This window comes from Nannospalax galili, unplaced genomic scaffold (assembly GCF_000622305.1).
Source record: "Nannospalax galili isolate Female #2095 unplaced genomic scaffold, S.galili_v1.0 scaffold772, whole genome shotgun sequence".
NCBI lineage: Eukaryota > Metazoa > Chordata > Mammalia > Rodentia > Spalacidae > Nannospalax > Nannospalax galili.
Window position 1 is genome coordinate 2,492,157 of NW_008332097.1, and position 18,359 is coordinate 2,510,515.

Below are 18,359 nucleotides of genomic sequence, written 5' to 3' on the forward strand. Positions count from 1 at the left end.
CTCATATACATAAAATAAAAATAATAAAATATTTTTTAAAAAGTTAATGGCATCTGTGACAGAAAACTTAGGTTTTGAAAATAATTTCCAGTTTTGCAAAAAATAAATTAATACAAAATATTCTGCCTGCACTCAGTATTCTGAACAGACAGAAAGTACAAGCGTGACTGGGGCTGCCAGCCTTTCTGATCTAGAAGCCCAAACTGGTTACCCTACCACTTGTCATCTTGTTGGGGATGAGTAAATTATGACAGTTGAAGTAATTATGATAGAGGGAAAGCAGCTGCTGAGTGCATGGCTGTCAGTTGGGGCCGAGCTGGCCTGATTCTGTCAAGTCAGAGCAGGCATCTATTTGCCAGGCTACCTGAAAATGCTGTTTTCCAGGGTTGGGTGTGTTCTTTTCTTATCCCTTTGAAGGTCCCTCAAAAGATTCTAAGTGTCACAGCCTGCTAGTGACATTTTTAAAATAAAATGACTGGGTTGAGGGTCCACATGGATACTGTCTCACATAGTGGCCGTCCATGTAAGAGTTCCATAAATGGTTTTTCTTATTTGTGTGTGTGTGTGTGTGTGTGTGTGTGTGAGAGAGAGAGAGAGAGAGAGAGAGAGAGAGAGAGAGAGACTAGGATTGAACTAGGGCCTTGTGTCTACCACTGAGCTATATCCACAGCTTGATTTTTTGGGGAATCTAAAGGATTTACAAATTGGAGAAGCATCTTTTCCTACATCTTACTTGCTGATAGTTTGAGGATTTTCCCAAAGGTTCATGTGCTAGAAGCTTAGGCCTTGATTTACTGATGTTGGGGTGATGAGCCTTTAATAGCTGGGTTCTAGGGTGAGGAAATCAGCTCCTGGGACAGCATCCTCTAAGTGCTGGGAATCCCAGGAGAGCTGGAGTTTAGAAGTGAGCCTGGCACCTCTCCCAAATCTCCATGGTTTCCTGTTTTGCCAGGTGATCCTACCTTTGTAACCATGATGCCATCCACATATTCTGTGTAGCAAAAGACCCTTACCAGACCTGAGCAGATTCCAGTGCCATACTCCTAGACCTTCAGACTGCGAGCTAAAGAAACCTCTTTTTTGTGTAAGGAAGGCCTCTGGTGCTTTTGTTGCAACAACACAAAAGGTACTAATGCATTGATGGAGTCATTTCTAGCCTGTGCTGGAATTTGTCACCTATGTATAATAAGAATTATCCTACTACTTTTCTCAGTCCCACTGGGTTTACACTTTATTCAGACCATCCTAATTTTTCTTTTTCCTTTAGTGATAAGAGGGATCAGATACCATCCTGAAATTTTAAATAAAATTTTTAGCAGGAATCTTTGCATTTCTGTTTTACACAGAGTGCTCTACAAACTATGTAACCTGTGTTTGTCTAGTCAGTGCGCTATGCCACAGAAGCAGATCACCATCTCCAGCTGGGGTCACAGACTTGTGCTGTAAAGACCAAGCAGTCAGTATTAGGCTGTGCAAGTCTTGTGGTCTCTGTTGGCGGCACATACAGCCCTGGGTACACCTAAGTGGATGGGTGTGACTGTGTTCCACAGATGCTCTTTGTTCATGAAGCAGCGGCCCATATGGCAGGCTTTGCCAACTCCTGATCTGAAAAGACCCACGGTGACAGCTGAAATGGATGTTTTGTCCTTTGGAGGTCAGAAGGCTCAGTCACCTTTAGCCAACTTTGTAGTTTACTGAAAACTAGCTGCCATAGAGAATTTCTGTATATCTGGCCATTTAATCCCACACTCTTCTTTAACAGGGTGTGTCTATTTGTATGAGCAAATATCAACAAATACAACAACAGAAAGGCAGACTCAGGCATTAAAATGGGGGTGCTTTAATGATGGCATTGCAAATTTTGTCTTAAGACTTTTTTTGTTGGGGGGCAGATAGGCTTGGTGGCAAAGGTCTGTAATCTCAGCTACTCTGGAGGCTGAAGCAGGAGGATCAAAAGTTCAAGGCCAGGGCCATGCATGGTACTACATTCCTTTAATTCTAGTACTTAGGAGTCTGAGGCAGGTGGATCTCTGAGTTCAAGACCAGCCTGGTCTACACAGTGAATTTCAGGCCAGCTGGGACTCACTGCCTAGTGAGAACCTGTCTCAAAAAATAAGCAAAAATAGCCGGGTGTGGTGGCCGCACACCTTTAATCCCTGCACTCAGGAGGCAGAGGCAGGTGAATCTCTGTGAGTTCAAGGCAAGCCTGCTCTACATAGCAAGATTCAGATCAGCTGAGGCTACAGGGAGACCGGAAAAAAAAGACCAAAAAAAAAAAAAAGTCAAAATCAAAAATTCGAAAGATTCACTTAAAAAGTAAATTAATCAATCAACTTACAGAATAGAAAGGCCTTGCCCACCTTTGCAGTGTCAGGCAGTAACTCTTCTAGGATGCTGGGCATCTCTGGCAGCCTTCAGTCCGCACTCTCCCTCAGCACTTGTGGGTTGTGCTCTCTTGGATTTTTTTTTCCTCCAAGTAATAAGCTAAGGTTTATTTCTCAGAGTACAAAGATAAAGAAAAATTATCTGAATATCCAGTAAATCTTGATAAAAATCAATATATGAGAGAGATTTATATATTGATCTCCAGGAGCAGAAGAACTGTTTTTCATTTAGACAAATGTCCCAAAAAAGGAATCTGGTTAGGGACCCTGGAAACATCACTGTCATTTCTGCTGAAGATGATCAGAATGCAGATTTGCTTTGCTTTCAAATACAGTCACACAGGATTAATGATCTACGAACTCGCCTCCCTCCCATTGCAGTGAAATATATGTCTTATTAACGTTGCTTCAGATGACATGAAAATGGAATATGAACTGAAGTCATTTTTAAAGTGCTGCCTGTGATAAACAGTAAGAGAAAAAGAAATGCAGCCAGCTCCATAGGCGTTGGACCCTTAGTTCTTACCAGTGTGCTCAGGTCTAAAGGAGGGAGCCCTCTGTTCATGTCGCTCATTCATTTCCAAATTCTTGTTAATTGCCTATTCTGTGCTAGCCCATGGTTAGTAATCAAGGCACAAAGGCCCCTATCACACAGATCTGTTGGTGAGGGGAGAGGGGAGACATGATGAGCAAGTGATCAGAGCTTCTGAGATGGTGGGAGTTAGCTGTGACTGGGGCTCCACTGGGTCTATTAGAGTTAGCAGTGATCAAGAGAAACCCTCACAGGAGGATGTGGAGCAATAAGCTGATAAAAAAAAGCTCCAAAGCAAGAACAGACTTCGGTGTTTGAGAGCTCAGTGTGGCAGAGTGGGGAAGGCAGGGGGCTTGGAGGTGATACAGACTAGCGAGTAATAAGAGAAGAGGGAAAGATTTTAAACCAAACACAGCAGTTAATTACTGTTTTCAGCACCAGCAGTGGTGGAACCAATGCCTAAGCAGGACAGAGGGAGAAACAAGAACTAGGGCTAGGGCCAGGGCCACTTCTCCAGCAGGAGTCCTGAGTAAAGTCAACTGCTTAGAGCAAGGCTGAGGTGCCAGGTACCCCCAGGACCACACAGCAGAAAGGAAAAGCTCAGCCAAGAGAAGCCAGACTGTAAGAGCTCCAGGCCTGCTTGGGGAGGGTGGGCTAAGCAAGTTAGCTTAAATTCCCGAACCTCGGATTCCTTTTATAAAATGTGTCCCAGAAACTGAGCATGACTGGGTAGAAGCATTCAGAAGCCATTGTTATTTTAATAGTAACTAGTCTTTCTAGTGTGGTTGTCTATTTTTCTTTAGATACTATTGAGTTCACAGACTATCCCAAGTGGACATGAACAAAATTCAAAGTGTTAGTTACCCTAGTTCTTCTCCTGACCATAAAAACGTGGGGAAGAGGCTCTATAACAATAGCCCCAAGTTGCATTGAAAACCCAGACTTACAGTATGGTTTACCCAAAAGAGACATCTCCTCATGGCCAGGTTCACAGAGTTGAAGGGAATCCACCCACAGGATAAGCATGATTTTGCTTTATGGTTTTTGCTTACTTGGTTTTTAAAATATTTTATTTACTATGTTTATTTTATGTGTACGTGTGTTTTGCCTACATGAATGTAAGTGCACTGCGTGCATGCAATGCCTGTGGAAGCCAGAAGAGGGCATTGGATCCCCTGGAACTGAAGCTACACATGGTTGTTAGCTAACATGTGGGTGCTGAAAACCAAGTCTCTCAAGAACCAAGTCTCTGCAAGAGCAACCATTGTTCTTAAACACTGAGCCATCTCTCTAGCCCATTTTCTTGTTTTTGTTGTTGTCTACACTGCATGGTGTGCAAGCACAGTATCACTGAGTCACTTCCCCAGTGTGTCACCTTGATTTTACTGGGAGTCTTGTCTGTGCCTTGCCAGCGCCTCCCAGGTACTTCAATAGTTTGGAGAGCTGTCCTTTTCCCTACTCTGTCAGAATCAGGCATTCAGGCATCTCTGTCCCTTGTCAGACCAGGGCCTTCTGTGTGGTGAGTGCTTTTATTTTTCTATCTCTGCTTTCAGGAATGAAGCCAACTCATGGCTTCACAATTCTCTGATAATTTATGTAAGTTTATTCTTTGATGATCTCTAAAAGTTTTCCCTGAAGACCATGGCCTGGCGTGAGTTACCCCTCACTTAAAAAGCAAATGTAGCTGGGTGTGGTGGCGCATGCCTTTAATCCCAGCACTTGGGAGGCAGAGGCAGGGGGATCTTTTGGGGTTCGAGGCCAGCCTGGTCTACATAGGGGGTTCCAGGACAGCTGGAAGCAGACCCTCCCCTACAAGGAGACCCTGTCCCAAAAAGACTTAAAAAAAAAAAAAAAAAAAAAAAAAAAAAAAAGTAAATGTAAGTTTTTCCTCTCAAGTAGTCTGAGAAGCAGGTTTTTGAGTTTGGCTTTTCAGCTGTAACACTACACAAATGAAAGCTCATCATTTCTTTTCAAAGATGAACTTTGAAAAAAAAAATTCTTTTTTTTGTTGTTGTTGCTTTTAAATATCTTTACCCCTCATCAGTGAGCTTCAGGGCAATAATTGTGTCTTTCCAGTGGCATGAGAAAGTCCTTGTTTAGAAGAGTGTGCCTTGAATTTCAGTATGCCTACACAACTGTAAATCCTCAGCCACACTTTTGTGTTGAAACTTTGCCTCTCTAGCCCCAGTTTAATGGCCACCACTGGCCCTGGTGCTGGTGGCAGGAGCAGGCAGGAAGGAGCTTGCTTTGAAACGGCAGCATACCTGGTCCATAGCAGGTGCTTCTGTTGTCCCCAGTCCTTTCCCTGAGCTAAAGCATATGAATCTCTTCAGAAACCAGATGGGAAATTTGCATCAAGTTGGTCTTCCTTTCCATTCTGAGGTCCTTCATGCAGGTGCAGATTCAATGGGGGTCTGGGAATGAATTTCAGGGGTTCCTGAGACATTCCAGCTCCATCCTGCTCTAAAATTGAGCATAAAATTTTGAATCCAAGCACTTTTCCTGAAGTATTGCTTCAGATCACAAAAGAAGCCATGATTCAAAACAAGTCAGAGTTCCTCCTGGCAAACCTGCCCTTTTGACCCCCACACGCAATCACACACCTAATCTGTACATCCAGTTCACTCCATCAACCTTCATTTCTGTTCTCTGTGGATCAACTCAGATAAAACTTTCCTAGCTCCCTTAGGGTAATGTGTCCTACTGACTTGCCCATTTTATAGATGAAACTAAAGAACAAAGAAGCTAAGGGTCCCAGCCAAGGGTAGACGACTAATAAAAATCAGTTACAAAGGAGAGGATGTTGGGTACAAGAGCTGGTGTAAGAATTTTCATTATAGTTTAGACTTCACTGTCCTGTCGCATGGGTGATGGTGACTCTGGGCCCAAAGATCCCAAAGACCCACAGTGGTGAAAGACAAGCATCAAAAAGAGCATGTGCAGGATTTCGCAGGAGTGGACAAGCAGGACACTGTAGAGGCCTTGCTTTGTGTGCTTGGGATGTGAGAAAGAGACGGTTGTGTTTTACCTAAGAAGGAAGTGGCCTTGCCGGGGCACAGATTATGATGTCCCTTTTCAAAAGTGGCCCTGCAGGGCACAGCTGATGTACTCTTTCAGAGTCAGGTTAGACTGTGTCGCTCTGGTGCCTTTTCTGTTGCTGTTTTTCAGGAATTTTCTATTCATTTGGATGCCCAGTTATACATGCCAAGTAGTTCTCTTGTTTTAGGTTTATGTTAAGAAAATCATTGCCAATTATTCCTGCATTTGTTTTCCCAAAGAGCCTCTGCTGAGAGCATGCTGATCAGGCAGTTCTGAGTGTGCGGCTCCAGCAGAATCAGTCTTGGGGCTTGATTCTTCCCACTGGCATCTTGTACAGTGGGAAGGGAGTAGGCCTGTGCCTGACTAAATTTAGCCTTCTTCTCTCTCAGAATGGCTTGTCTTGTGCCGAAGCCCAGTGGGCTGATGGGTTGGGTTTTTTGTTTTGTTTTGTTTTGTTTTGTTTTGTTTTGTTTTGTTTTGTGTGTGTGTGTGTGTGTGTGTGTGTGTGTGTGTGTGTGTGTGTGTTTACTTATTTAATTTATAAGGTGCTGGATCAGGGGAGCAACTGACACTGTCTGGGTCTTTTCTAAATTTATAAGGTGCTGGATCAGTGGAGCAACTGCCACTGTCTGGGACTCTTCTGGAGTTTTGAATAACATTTCAAAACTCCCCTGAAATATCAATTTATAACTGGTTTTTACTTCAACATTTAAACCAAGCATGTCTCTTAATCCCCCAAAGAGTTAACTCTAGTCAAAGTTTGTAGTATAATTTTCCCATATCTTCCTTCAGGGGAAACAGTGGCTACATATCAGTGTCGTTTCTTCCATTGAGTCCTTTCCATAAGTCAGAGTTTTAAAAATCCAAGGCTGCAGTGGTAATTACACAACACACACACGGAAAAACAGATCAAGCCAGTGAGATGGCTCAGTGGATAAAGATACTTGCTGCTAAGCCTGATGATCTGTGGGACCCACATAATGGAAAGAGAGGACTGACTCCCAAGTTTGCGCCCGCCCTCCCTCCCTCCTTTCCTCTTTCCTCCCTCTCCCTCCCCTACACACACACACACACACACACACACACACACACACACACACAAACAAAACTAAAAAATAACAAAAGAAACCTCATATTTTTCAGTCTTTAGATTTAGGGCTGATGGGCAGTTTTTGTCATATACTAGACATAGGCATTTATGAAGAGTAAGAAATTGAAAGCTTTTGCCATCAGTCAAGATTGAGTCTAAGAAACACCACAGCATCCTTTGCAGGTAATCTGAATTTTACTTCCAAAGGTTGACTTTGCTAGGTGGAGCTGAGAGAGTACAGAGGAACCTTAGCTGGAGATAGCTATGTCATCCCATGGAACATGGTATCCATCAAGTCTGAGAAACAGCTATAGCCACTCTTCTAGGTGACTGCCTTTCCATGAGACAGTCCATCTCAGATGCTCCCCATAGATATGAGGGCAATCTGGCTAAGAGCTCTGTCACCTCATTGATCATCAGGGTTCATACACTTGATCTGGGTGGCGAGGCAATTTCCCCTTCCTTTCTCCCAAAGCTGCATGCTCAATAGAAGAAGATAGCCCTCTCCAATAGAGGAGGACCATTCTTTGGTCAAGGATATATAAATAGCTGCATTTCCCTTCTAGTACCACCAAACAAACTCTCAAGGTCAAATGCCACTCAGCCCAGACTGGTAAGATATGACTTTGTGCTAACAGTTCCCATGATGCAGGTCGCTGCATCTTTTTTATGCGTCTGACACTCCATCTCACTTAGTTTCATTTCCCATGAATGCTCTGAGCTAGTGTCCTCGTTCCCTTTTCACTGATGAGTAATCCGAGTCATCTAATGTATTGTGCCTGGCAGATGGGAGAGGTCTGGTAAATCAGGGATTGAGAGGGTGAGATCCATGCTGGAAGATCTGGGCTCTGTCCACCCCCTCAGCCTAAAGAGCCTCTCCTGGGAACTTTGAGCTCCCTGTTCCTCCAAGAACCCAGATTCCTTGCTAGACCCTTTGACCCTGCCTTGAACCAACTTGTTCAGCCCCTTGTGGGTTTATCATTTGGGAAACAGACCATTAGAGGGTTGTGGCAGTAAACCTGTCTTCACTATGGATTTGCTATGTGACCTGACCAAGTTCCTTGACCTCTTTGAACTGGTTTCCATATGTCAGTGAGGACCATAATACTGGCAGGGGCTCGATGAAGCGTAGTTATTGGGTGTGTTATTGTAGTCATGAATACTAATGGTGTCACCTATGCTGATACTTGGATCATACTGATCACAGTGGTTCTCCCTGAATAACAAGGTAGATATATGTACATTGTATTACAAAATTCATTTGTGCCTATTTATAATTTGTAAACAAATGTGTTTAATAAAACTGTCCATAATTCTTCCACAGTGACAGTTTGGATGTTGTATTGTTCACAGTGCATTTATTAAAATGCACACTCAAACCTTTTTGTGGCTTTTCACATGAGACTATGTAACTTCAGCTTGGGTTTGTGGGTATGCATTCTCTCTCCCGTGTGGTAATATATACAGGCATCATTCTGAGGCAGGGTGTAACATCGCTGTCCTTCTGACTCATTATGTAGCGTGTAGTTGGTTGTTCTGCTGGCCTTGGTGACCCCAGCTGCCAGACTAGGGCCCAGAAGAGAGCAGGCCCTTGTGATCCTGCATCCTTTACTCTTCCTACTGGCTTAGCTATCTTTAGTCCTCTGGTACTCTGTCTCTTCAGTCCATTGCTGTATATAACACATATGTGTCACTCAACAGACTCTGCCATTGGGCACTTTACATTGCCTATGACAGAATAGAATAGATGGAGGATTAAGTGCCCTGGCAACTCAGGGAAGCTCTGGGAATGGAACTCAAACTCACTACTAAACCCTCCCATCTGCTCTCAGCTCCCCTCTGCAGCCCCCTCCTCTCTCCTGGCACTTCTCTGTACCCTCACCCTTGGAATTTTCATCTCATGGCTCTGTTCTCACCTCTGCCCTCCACCTTCTGCTCTGTGTCCCTCCCTGTTGCCCTCTAAGAGGGCCTTTCACGAAAGCCCCTGAGTTTCAGAGCTGTGGCTCTCCTAATAAAATGTCTGGGGTGTTGGAAAGCAGGTAAGACTGCATCCATGTCATTGTTTCTGTATGTTTTGTTTTGTTTTTAATTGGGAGCAGGTGGGACTGGAGAAAGAAGATAAATCCTCTGCCAGTGTTTCCTGCACAGTTTCCTGTATTTGACTGAGATATTTTAAGCATGGTTACCTCCCCCGGCTGATATGTTGCCTCTGTAAATTCAGCTGTCAGTTCTTGGCTTCACTGTTACGTGGCTCAAAATACACTCTTCTGGGTGATAGGGTTCATTTAAAATAAGCACAGAAGGGCTATTAATGGCTGCAAAGTTGGGAAATACGATGGGATGCCGGCGCTCAGAGTTGCTGTTGTATATGGCTGCAGAGTGAATGCTAACCTACTGTTTCTGCTCTGTCCCTCATGCCTTCCTGGATTCAGAGAGAGGTAATGTGGATTTCACTTCTCCCCTTCCCTGGTGTCTGTCTCATGTGCTGGCAAAGCTCACTGGCTTCCTCCATGTCCATCACCATCTTCACAGCTTTCTTTGCCTTTGAGAGGCAGAACTTTGTTTTGTTTAACCTTTTCTTACCATCATTTGCAACAGAGCCTGGAGTTGCATCTGGGCCTCTAACCCTTCACTGTTTGGGTCCTGTTTGGGAAAGGTGACGGGGCTGTGTGACTAGCCACCTGGTCATTCCACTAATGGCTGAACAAATGACTCAGCATGGAGGGGAGTAAATGTGATAGACATGTCTGAGTTCCATGTCACATTGAACATGCTTCTTGAAGAGTGACTGTTAGTGCTTTGTTGTGTATTCGCTGGGGTGTCCTTGGTAAGGCCTGCTACTGGCCAGAATGACGGAGTCAATATTTAGTTTTTAGCCAGAATGTATGGAATTATTCTCCTTTCCCACCACATGAAAGATGTAATAGTAGAAGGAATGTAACCTTGAAATTAAAGATGCTTAGACCTCAGAGGTGGTTTTCAAACAACCTGAATGTCAGTCCCCCAAGTGACTGTGGAAGCTTAAAGCTCCACTCTTCACCAGCACCGTTACTTCATGCAAAATCCATTTTGATGGAAGAAAGGCATTTGAGAAGTTTCTCAGTGGAGGAATGATGGTGGTCACTGCTGGGTATAGTTAAGAGACTGGAAGATGAGCTCCTCTTTGCTTGGGAGTCTGTCTCCCCTGAACTTCCTGCCTGGCCGGGAGCTGGAAAGTGAAGACCAGTCCTTTTGCTGCATGTGGCTGCCTCTGTCCGACTGTGGCATGTGGCCGTCCCAGCTGGTGGGCATTTTTCTGCCTTGCCATGAGCTTAGTGGTTGGGAAGGGGAAAGTGTGTAGACTGAGTGCATCATACTTCTAAGATTGGACTACCAGAAAATGTGACTAGGAGAAATTCTCCTGTGTGTATGTTGTGGTGGTAGGTGTTCTGGAGTCTCAGGCCTGAGCATAGGCTACAGTTCCAGCCCTCCCTGTGTATCTAGGTCTCCTTAACCAGAAGAGAGCTGCTCTGATATTAACAGCAAGACTGTGAATCAGAGAACATGACACATTCTGCTCAAGCTATCTTGCTTGTTGCAGATGGTAGAATTCCAAGCATCCAGTTTACAGAATCCAATCTCAAAAAGGTGCCCAGTGAAGAATTCCCTGTGGAAAATGTGTATTTACCCAAGTGACAAGCTGCTGGGATGCCTCTTTCAGAGATCAAGAACTTAGTATCTTCTTAGAAGAAGCAAAGGAAAGTTTTTACCAAGGTGGACCCTGGGCTTCATGAAATTAGTGATGTTTATATGTGGTGCCTATTGGGTAAAATGTAAAAGAAAAACACCACTGAAGACAGCCAGGCAGGCAGACGTTCTAAATTGGCATCTAGGAGGTGGAAGTCCACATGTCCTTTGTCCCTCTTCCCTGTTCTCCCCCGAAAACAAAATTTTCAGAGTATAATCTGAAAATCAGAGCAGACAGCCTTGGAAACAGGACTTATTTTCCTCCCAGGCCTTGTAGGTATTGGTCATCACCCTCGGATGTATCCCGGGAGCCTTGTCAGTACACTGTGCTGTGGTGTGGGCCACCTTCCAAATTTCAGGTTGGATGAGCCCTGTGAGAGGGAGACAGAGGGGAGAGAAAACTTTATTTGGATCAAGTTCCTTCATAGCCATCCTATCTTGATGTGCAGGTGCACCCCGCCCTCTCTGCTAAGAACCACTCTGCTGGCTTGTAGCCTCCACAGAAAGGCAGGCTGGGAGGAAAGGGTAATAGACATTCTAGGTAGTTGTCATATCATTCAGTCAATGCAGGCATTAATTGAAACATCCTTCATGGATAGTAGAGTGCATTTCAATTGGGATTTTTCTTTACTTTTCCCTCATTTATAATGGTAACTACCAGTTAGCAAATGTCATGGACCAGCCTTCACAAATTCCCTGTGTAAAAACATGTATTTGGCCTGAGCAAATATGAATTACATGAAAGGTGTCATCCAGTTGTGGAGCCTTCCTAAGAAAGGCCAGCAAAGGCGATTTGGTGAGACAGTGGGTGGAAAATGAGTCAAATAGGAAAGAGGAGGGAGGGTCACTGTGTGAGCCTTCAGCATAGCCAACATGGTCAGCTTGTTTAGGGTCTCCCAGAAAGCAAAACTAGTTCCAACCAGCAAAAATTACAAGGAAGTGAATTCCATTTTCTCATTAAGGAGTGTGTGTGTGTGTGTGTGTGTGTGTGTGTGTGTGTGTGTGTGTACATTGGGAGCCTTCCAGCAACAAGACACGATAGTTCAGTAAGGAAATGGGATTTTCTGTCCTCGAGTTACTCTAGGTACCACCTGTCAGGGTTGCTGGGGCGGGGATTTTGAGCAGTTAATGTATATAACTGCTAAAAGGTCTGCAAACACCTCTTCCATTCCTTTGGAGGAGAGAGAAATACATCAGCAAATTCCATGTATTCTAAGAGAGCTGCGGGAGAGATTGAAAAAGAGCACAAACTGTTCTGTCTTGGCTGTCTTTTAATAGAAGCCATTTGAATAAAGAATTGTTTATTCGTTCATTCCGTAAAGATGGGCAAGCCCCGGCAGGGTGATTACAATGCCGTACAACAGAGAATAATGAAAGCAGTCTTTGGTTCTTTGCTTTGCCATTAAAAAATTTGAGGCTGTCAGAGATGTCTTAGTGCTGATATTTTTCTCTCCAGCAGAACCTGAGGCTGGTCCTCTGGGGGAATAATTACTGGGGAGCATGACAGAAAGGACAAGAACAAAAAGAATTGGAAACACACAGGCCCAGTAATCAAACTGCTAAAGGGAATTGGTTCCTGTTACTGGTGTCTGTTGGAGTTTAAGAAGGAGGCACAAGAGGTTACAGCTGCAAACTTCCCACCTCCCAGTTTATAGAACAGAACTCCATGAGTCCTGTGATAACACAAAAGATATGGAGTGGGACTATGGGCAAAACAGCTGCCCTCTACCTATCTCGACAAAGCTATCTGAAGACTGAGTGGGAAAATTGAAGCCATGTTGTGACTGGAGCCTGGTGACCATTTGGACCAGTGGTGTGGTTTTGTAGATGAGATGCTAAGTCCCTGGAGGATGTCTGGCTATGTGAGATACCCAGCCACCAGGGAGCAACAAAGAAGCCTATATCTGAGCCAGGACATTGCTCCAGAAACCAGGAATACCATATGGACTCTTAGGAGAGAAATAGGTTGGCAGATGGCCATCCAGGGCTTCCCAGGGGAAGGTTCTTGAAATGTCCCTATTCTAAACTAACCAGCTACCCCATGGTGTCTGATCCACTGGGAATGAGCCAACCCCATTCCCCTCACTGTGTCTGAGCTGCTGGAGACCAAGCTAGCCCTATACCCCATGCAGTGTCCAAGATGCTACAGACCAAGTGGAACATGACACCTGACAGTCACGTGGCCCCCAGTGCTCTCTTCCTGAGCCTGGCACCAGGATGGTCATTAGCCCATCTACCAGGGAGCCTCTGGCCATGGATGGGTGTATACAGTATAGCAGTTTTATCCCTTCAGAATACAGGAAAAGCATTAGAAAATATTGAGTAGCTCTTACTTGTAAGTATAATGACCTGTGACACCATAGCACTGGTGTGTGGTAAAACGTGCAAAGCTGGTAAGTAACATTTGGATCATTGTGGGTGTTGAGTGGTAGGACACAGGGCTTTATTTTACTATCTTCTCTGCTTTGATATGTGTTTGATGAGTTCCAAAGTGAGAAATGGTTTTTTAAAATAGGTAAATAAGGAATCAAATTTTCTCTTTTAACTCAATATTCCTCAACTTAGATTCCATATTCTTAGATTCCAAAGTCGCTGTCACCCTTCCTCTCACCCAAACAAGATGGTCTGCTTCTTAGTTCTCAGTCCCTCAGTCCTTGAACCTCCCTCAGCTTTACCCTGGAGCCTCCCTACCCTCTGCCCAATTCCTTACCTTCTCGTTAAAGGTTTCTGCATTGGAGCCTTTGAATGTCCTTCCTCAAGTGTCAAGCCTTGTGTTATCATTTCCCACTCTCCACACTAATCTGCTCCACTGATTTCAGCTGTCTCCCAGATCTGTATCTCCCATCCAGACCTCCAGCAACAAATGTCCACCTCAGTGGGCTCCCCTCCTGGCACCTCTCAAACCCCTCCCACTCCGCATCCATCCAGGGGCCAGCAGCCCCTTTACCATGACACCGTTTCTCTCCCCCACACTGCCTCCGGAATGGGGATGCTTAGTTGTCTCAGTGGTGATTCCCAGAATCCCCTCCTCGTTTCCACATGTACCAGTCCTACCAGCTGCTCTTCGAACACTGCTTTCCCATCAGTCTCCTCTCTGTTCTAATGGATCCTCACCTAGCCTATATATCCCTGCCACAGCAGTAACCCCCAGTGGCCTTCTTCCCTAGGCCTACTTTGTTTCACCAGAATAGGCTTTCTGAAGCACACATCACATGTGTGAGGTCACACAGGATATTGTAAGGCTTAACTGTCTCAGAATAAGGACCAGACTCGTGGCAGGGGAGAACACGCTGTGCAGACTGATTAGTCCTCGGTCAGTATCCTTGTAGCCACAACATAACCACAGCCCCTCTCCACAACCCTTAGTGAATGCCGAGGACAACCAGGAGTTCTCCCATGCTCCCCTGGGCTCACTTACCTCTGTGCCTTCAGTTGTGGTCATTTGAATTTCCTTTGAGTCATCTTCTTTCTTACCCTGGAGAGGCCCTAAAGACACAGCTTATATGTCTCTGACCAGTGTGTTGCATTAGGCCAATGGGCTTCTTGGACTAGAAGCTTGTCTATCTGCATTTGCATCACTGGTACCTGGTACCTGATAGTGGCCCCAAAGGATACTGTGAAAGTGAATTGAATATTTCAAAAAATATAAATCCTGAATCCCACACTGTAATTTAGCCATGTGGCAGCTGTAGTGGTTTCCTGTTGCTGCTCTAACAAATGACCACAAGCTTAAGTGGCTTAAAGCAAAGGATTTATTCTCTTACTATAAGAGAGGTCAGAAGTCTACAGTGGTTCTTACAAGCTAAAGACGACAGGGCTGTGTTTCTTCTAGAGACTTCAGGAGGAGCACATGTCCCACCTTCGCCAGTTCCCTTGGCTGGTAGCCATGCTCCTGTCCTTTGATTTCTAAGGCATGAGCTTCTTTCTCACCCTTGGGATTTCAGTGGGCCACTCAGGATCCAAACTAACACACACACCTCAAGATCTTATTTTAGCACATCTACAAAGGTCCTTTTCCCAGAGTCCATGAGTCAGGACAGGAACACCTTTGGGGGTGAGGGAAGTCATTGTGCCTGCCACTGCAGCCTTTTTCCAGAAGGCAGGTGCCGAAAAGAGTCTAGTCAGTAAAGATGTGTTCGGACTTCACCCTGCGTGCTTGTCTGAGCTCTGGGTCTGAGGGCCAAGCCTCATCACCTGTGCAGACCTCTGTATTGAGGACTAAGAGCAATTTTCAGGGGTTAGGGATGTGTACCATGGGATGAAGTTGGAGAAGCTCAGACCTCTTGACTCTATGGAGAGAGGAGAGGGAGAGGCCGGTAGAGCTTCCTAGGGATCAATGACTGGTCTCGCCTGCCACTCTGGACTGGCAGATTTCTGCCTCTTCTTGGTTAGCCTCCTACCTGAGAGGAAGCAGGAAAAGATAAGGCTGTTCAAATTTTTTAAATGGGAGAAAACTTAAAAAAACAAAAACAAAAAAACACCCTGTGAGCATCCCTCCCAGAAAAGCCTGAGGCTGCTGAATTTCTCCTTTGGGAAGATACAGGTTCCAGATGGCTGCCCTGAGGCATTTATCACCTTCCCCTGAGCTGAAAGAAAATGAAGATTAATAATAGTGATTTTTTACAATTACGCCTAAGGGGTTACATATGAAAGAACAGACAGCACAAAGCCGGTGCTTGATCGAAATGATCCAGTGGTTATTGATCCAGGCGTGTTCCATCTTCTCCACTGGTAACCTTGGGAACCTTACACTTCAGGCCTGCCAGCAGTCAGGGAAAGGATGCTGGGTCTTGCAAGCTTCCATCAGAGAATGGCAAAGCAACTTTGAGAATAACTCTTTCTTTCCATACACATAAAGATGAGGTTAACCTCCAGGCCTGGGTCATACAGGTCTATCATCCCTTCTCCAAGACAGTCAGAACCAGGAGTTCAGGTTTGGAATGTTTGCATACACATGAAAAGATGTATTCAAGATGAGATCCAAAACTAAACATGAAATTTATTTCTGCTTCATGTGCACCTGGTTCGCTAAGGCTGAAGGCAATTCTAACAATCTTTTAATAATTTTGTACAAGAAACAAGATTCCATTGAATGGAATCTTCTTTTGTGTCAGCACCCAGAAAGTTCTGGATTTGGGATTTGGGGGCTAGGGATGTGAGCTAAGTGCGATCAGGAGTGCGACTTGAAGCTGGGTTCGTGACTCCTGCTTCAGTGCTCTTCTGGTGCTCCTTCCTCGCCCTTACAGAGGATAAAGCCGAGACCTATACATACCTACAAAACAAAGGATAGCAGAATTTACTGTGGTGTAGAATTTGCACATTGAGAGCATTAAACAAGCAAGGCCTTGTCAGCTATGGGGCCAGGCAGGCTTCAGGGATGGGCTGTACTGGGTAGGTGAGCATGCACTGGACAGTGCAGGGAGGGCCAGGGGTCACCAAGGGAGAGAAGATGATACAACAAGCACACCCCTCTTCTGGGGGTGGGGAGGGGGACACTGGCTCCTTAAATAGAGGAAATAATGCTGGAAAGTTGTTGGACCAAATTTTTGCAACTCTTAAAATCCAACCAAGGGTGTTTGGACTTTCTATGGGTGACCCCAGGGAGATTTGGAGAGATTTGGCCTCAGAAACACAGTGGCCAAGCCTGGAAGTTTAAAGGAACAGTGTCTGACACATTTGTATGTATTGCATATGAACCATCTACAGAATGTAGGGAGCTTGGGGAGGGCAGCCAAGAACTGGGCTTCTCTTGAGTGGCTCCAAAAGTGAACTGTTAACTTTTTTAGGTCATGTGCTTGAGAATAGGATGGAAAGGCTTCAGGAACAGTGAAGAGCAACACTGTTCACCCCTCAAAGTCTTGCCCCATCCCCAATCTGTAGCTCCTCACTCAGACCCAACTCCACCTAGTGTCAGGGAATCCATTCTTTTGTGGCTAAGGACTGCCTTTCCCCACAGGCACTAGGAATATGTGGAGCAGGCTTGTGCTTCAGGGAGGAAGAGGCACTCAGTCACAGCCTGTGCCAGTTTCTACATGAGATGTTAATTTAGCCTTCATGGTAGCTCACACCTGTGATTCTAGCACTCAGGGAGGTAGAGGCAAGAAAATTACTGCAAATTTGAGACCACCCTGACCGCATAGCAGCCTGGACCATGTAATGAGAACTTGTCTCAAATAAACACTAAATAGGGGCTCAGAAGATGACTCGGGAGTTAAGAATGCATACTGCTCTTTTACAGGACCCTAGTTCAATCCCCAGCACCCACCTCACAACTGCCTACAACTCCACTTCAGGGGGATCTGATGCATCTGACCTCCACAGCCTCCTGCACTCAGTGTACACACACACACACACACACACACACACACACACACACAGACACACCACATACACACACCCCTAATTTTAAAAAATAAATGTTAAAAATTTTAAAAAAATTAAAACCCACTACATAAACAGAAGTAATTTAAAAATAAATTCATTTGCTGTGCAGGGTGGCTCATGCCTATAATCCCAACCTTTGGGAAGTTAAGGCAGGAAGATTGTGAGTTCCAGTCCAGCCTGGGCTACACAGTGGGACATTGTCAACACGCAGTACCCTGATTTAGCATCATGTGATGTAGCATTGTAGTTGTGACAGGGTAGGCAAAGCTGGCCATTTATTTTTCATAAGGACTTTTCCTTTTTGGTGAACCACTGTTCTCCAGAAATAGCAGTGAGGAATTTGGTTGTATAATATGACGGATTTGAAGTCAAGTTATGTCATAGTGGAATCCTATCAGTAAAACAAATGCAGAAATCCAGCACTGACCAGTTGCTCGGGAGGCATCTGAGCTAACGGTATGTAATATGAGGTGCTAACTTGAGGGGTCAGGTGCAGATGTTTAGCAGAGTCACATGCCTTTGGCAGTATTCCCTTCTCATGCTCCAGTGCTCCCTCCAATTGCCCATCAACTTTCTCAAGCAGCTGTGGGGCTGGCCCACCCTCTGTGCACACAGCCAGGCATCAGGGCCCATTGTTTCGCTCCTGCTGTCCCGCTGTGTCTGCTGTTCTACCACTCATGCAGTTCATGTTCTTCCCAGTCCTGTGTCCATTGTCTCATCCTCATATTTGTTACTGCCCTAGACAGAAGAGCTCTGCAGAATTGAGTGTTCATCTGGGTTGTTCCCCAGCCCCAAAGTGCAAGAGCCCAGGTTTATTCATGTAGAGATAATCCCCAATGTCTACAAAACTGTTTCTGTTTTCTGTAGCTGTTGAAATTCTGTTTTTTGTTTTTAATCTTCATACACAATTCACTGACACGCTGGCTGCTTGCTGAGTTAACATTCATAACTAGAGAACATGTTAGTAAAAGGTTCTGTTTTCTAAAGTCCTGATAAATTTTATTTGCACAGGGATTTTGCTTATGTAGCAAGAGACAGAGATACACGAATTTTGAAATGTCATGTATTTCGATGTGATACACCAGCAAAAGCCATCGCCACAAGTCTCCACGAAATCTGTTCCAAGGTAAGGTGGGTCCGAGAGCAGGGGTCACCCCCTTCTCCTCACTGCTTGAGCAGATAAAGGCAGTGAAAGGGCAGGAGA

General features: G+C 44.9%; 1 protein-coding gene across 19 annotated transcripts in view; it reads left to right on the forward strand.

Moving 5' to 3' along the window:
• The window catches only part of Apbb2 (amyloid beta precursor protein binding family B member 2), a 364,818-nt gene that overhangs the window by 326,093 nt on the left and 20,366 nt on the right, over positions 1-18,359 (forward strand). For 12 of the 19 annotated variants that reach the window (XM_029560692.1, XM_008827233.3, XM_017796659.2 and 9 more), the window contains 2 exons: positions 9,478-9,483; positions 18,167-18,281. In XM_029560692.1, coding sequence (XP_029416552.1) covers positions 9,478-9,483; positions 18,167-18,281 — 121 coding nt within the window. The remainder of the gene's footprint in view (positions 1-9,477; positions 9,484-18,166; positions 18,282-18,359) is intronic. The other 7 variants (XM_029560694.1, XM_029560695.1, XM_008827232.3 and 4 more) reach the window with 1 other exon arrangement.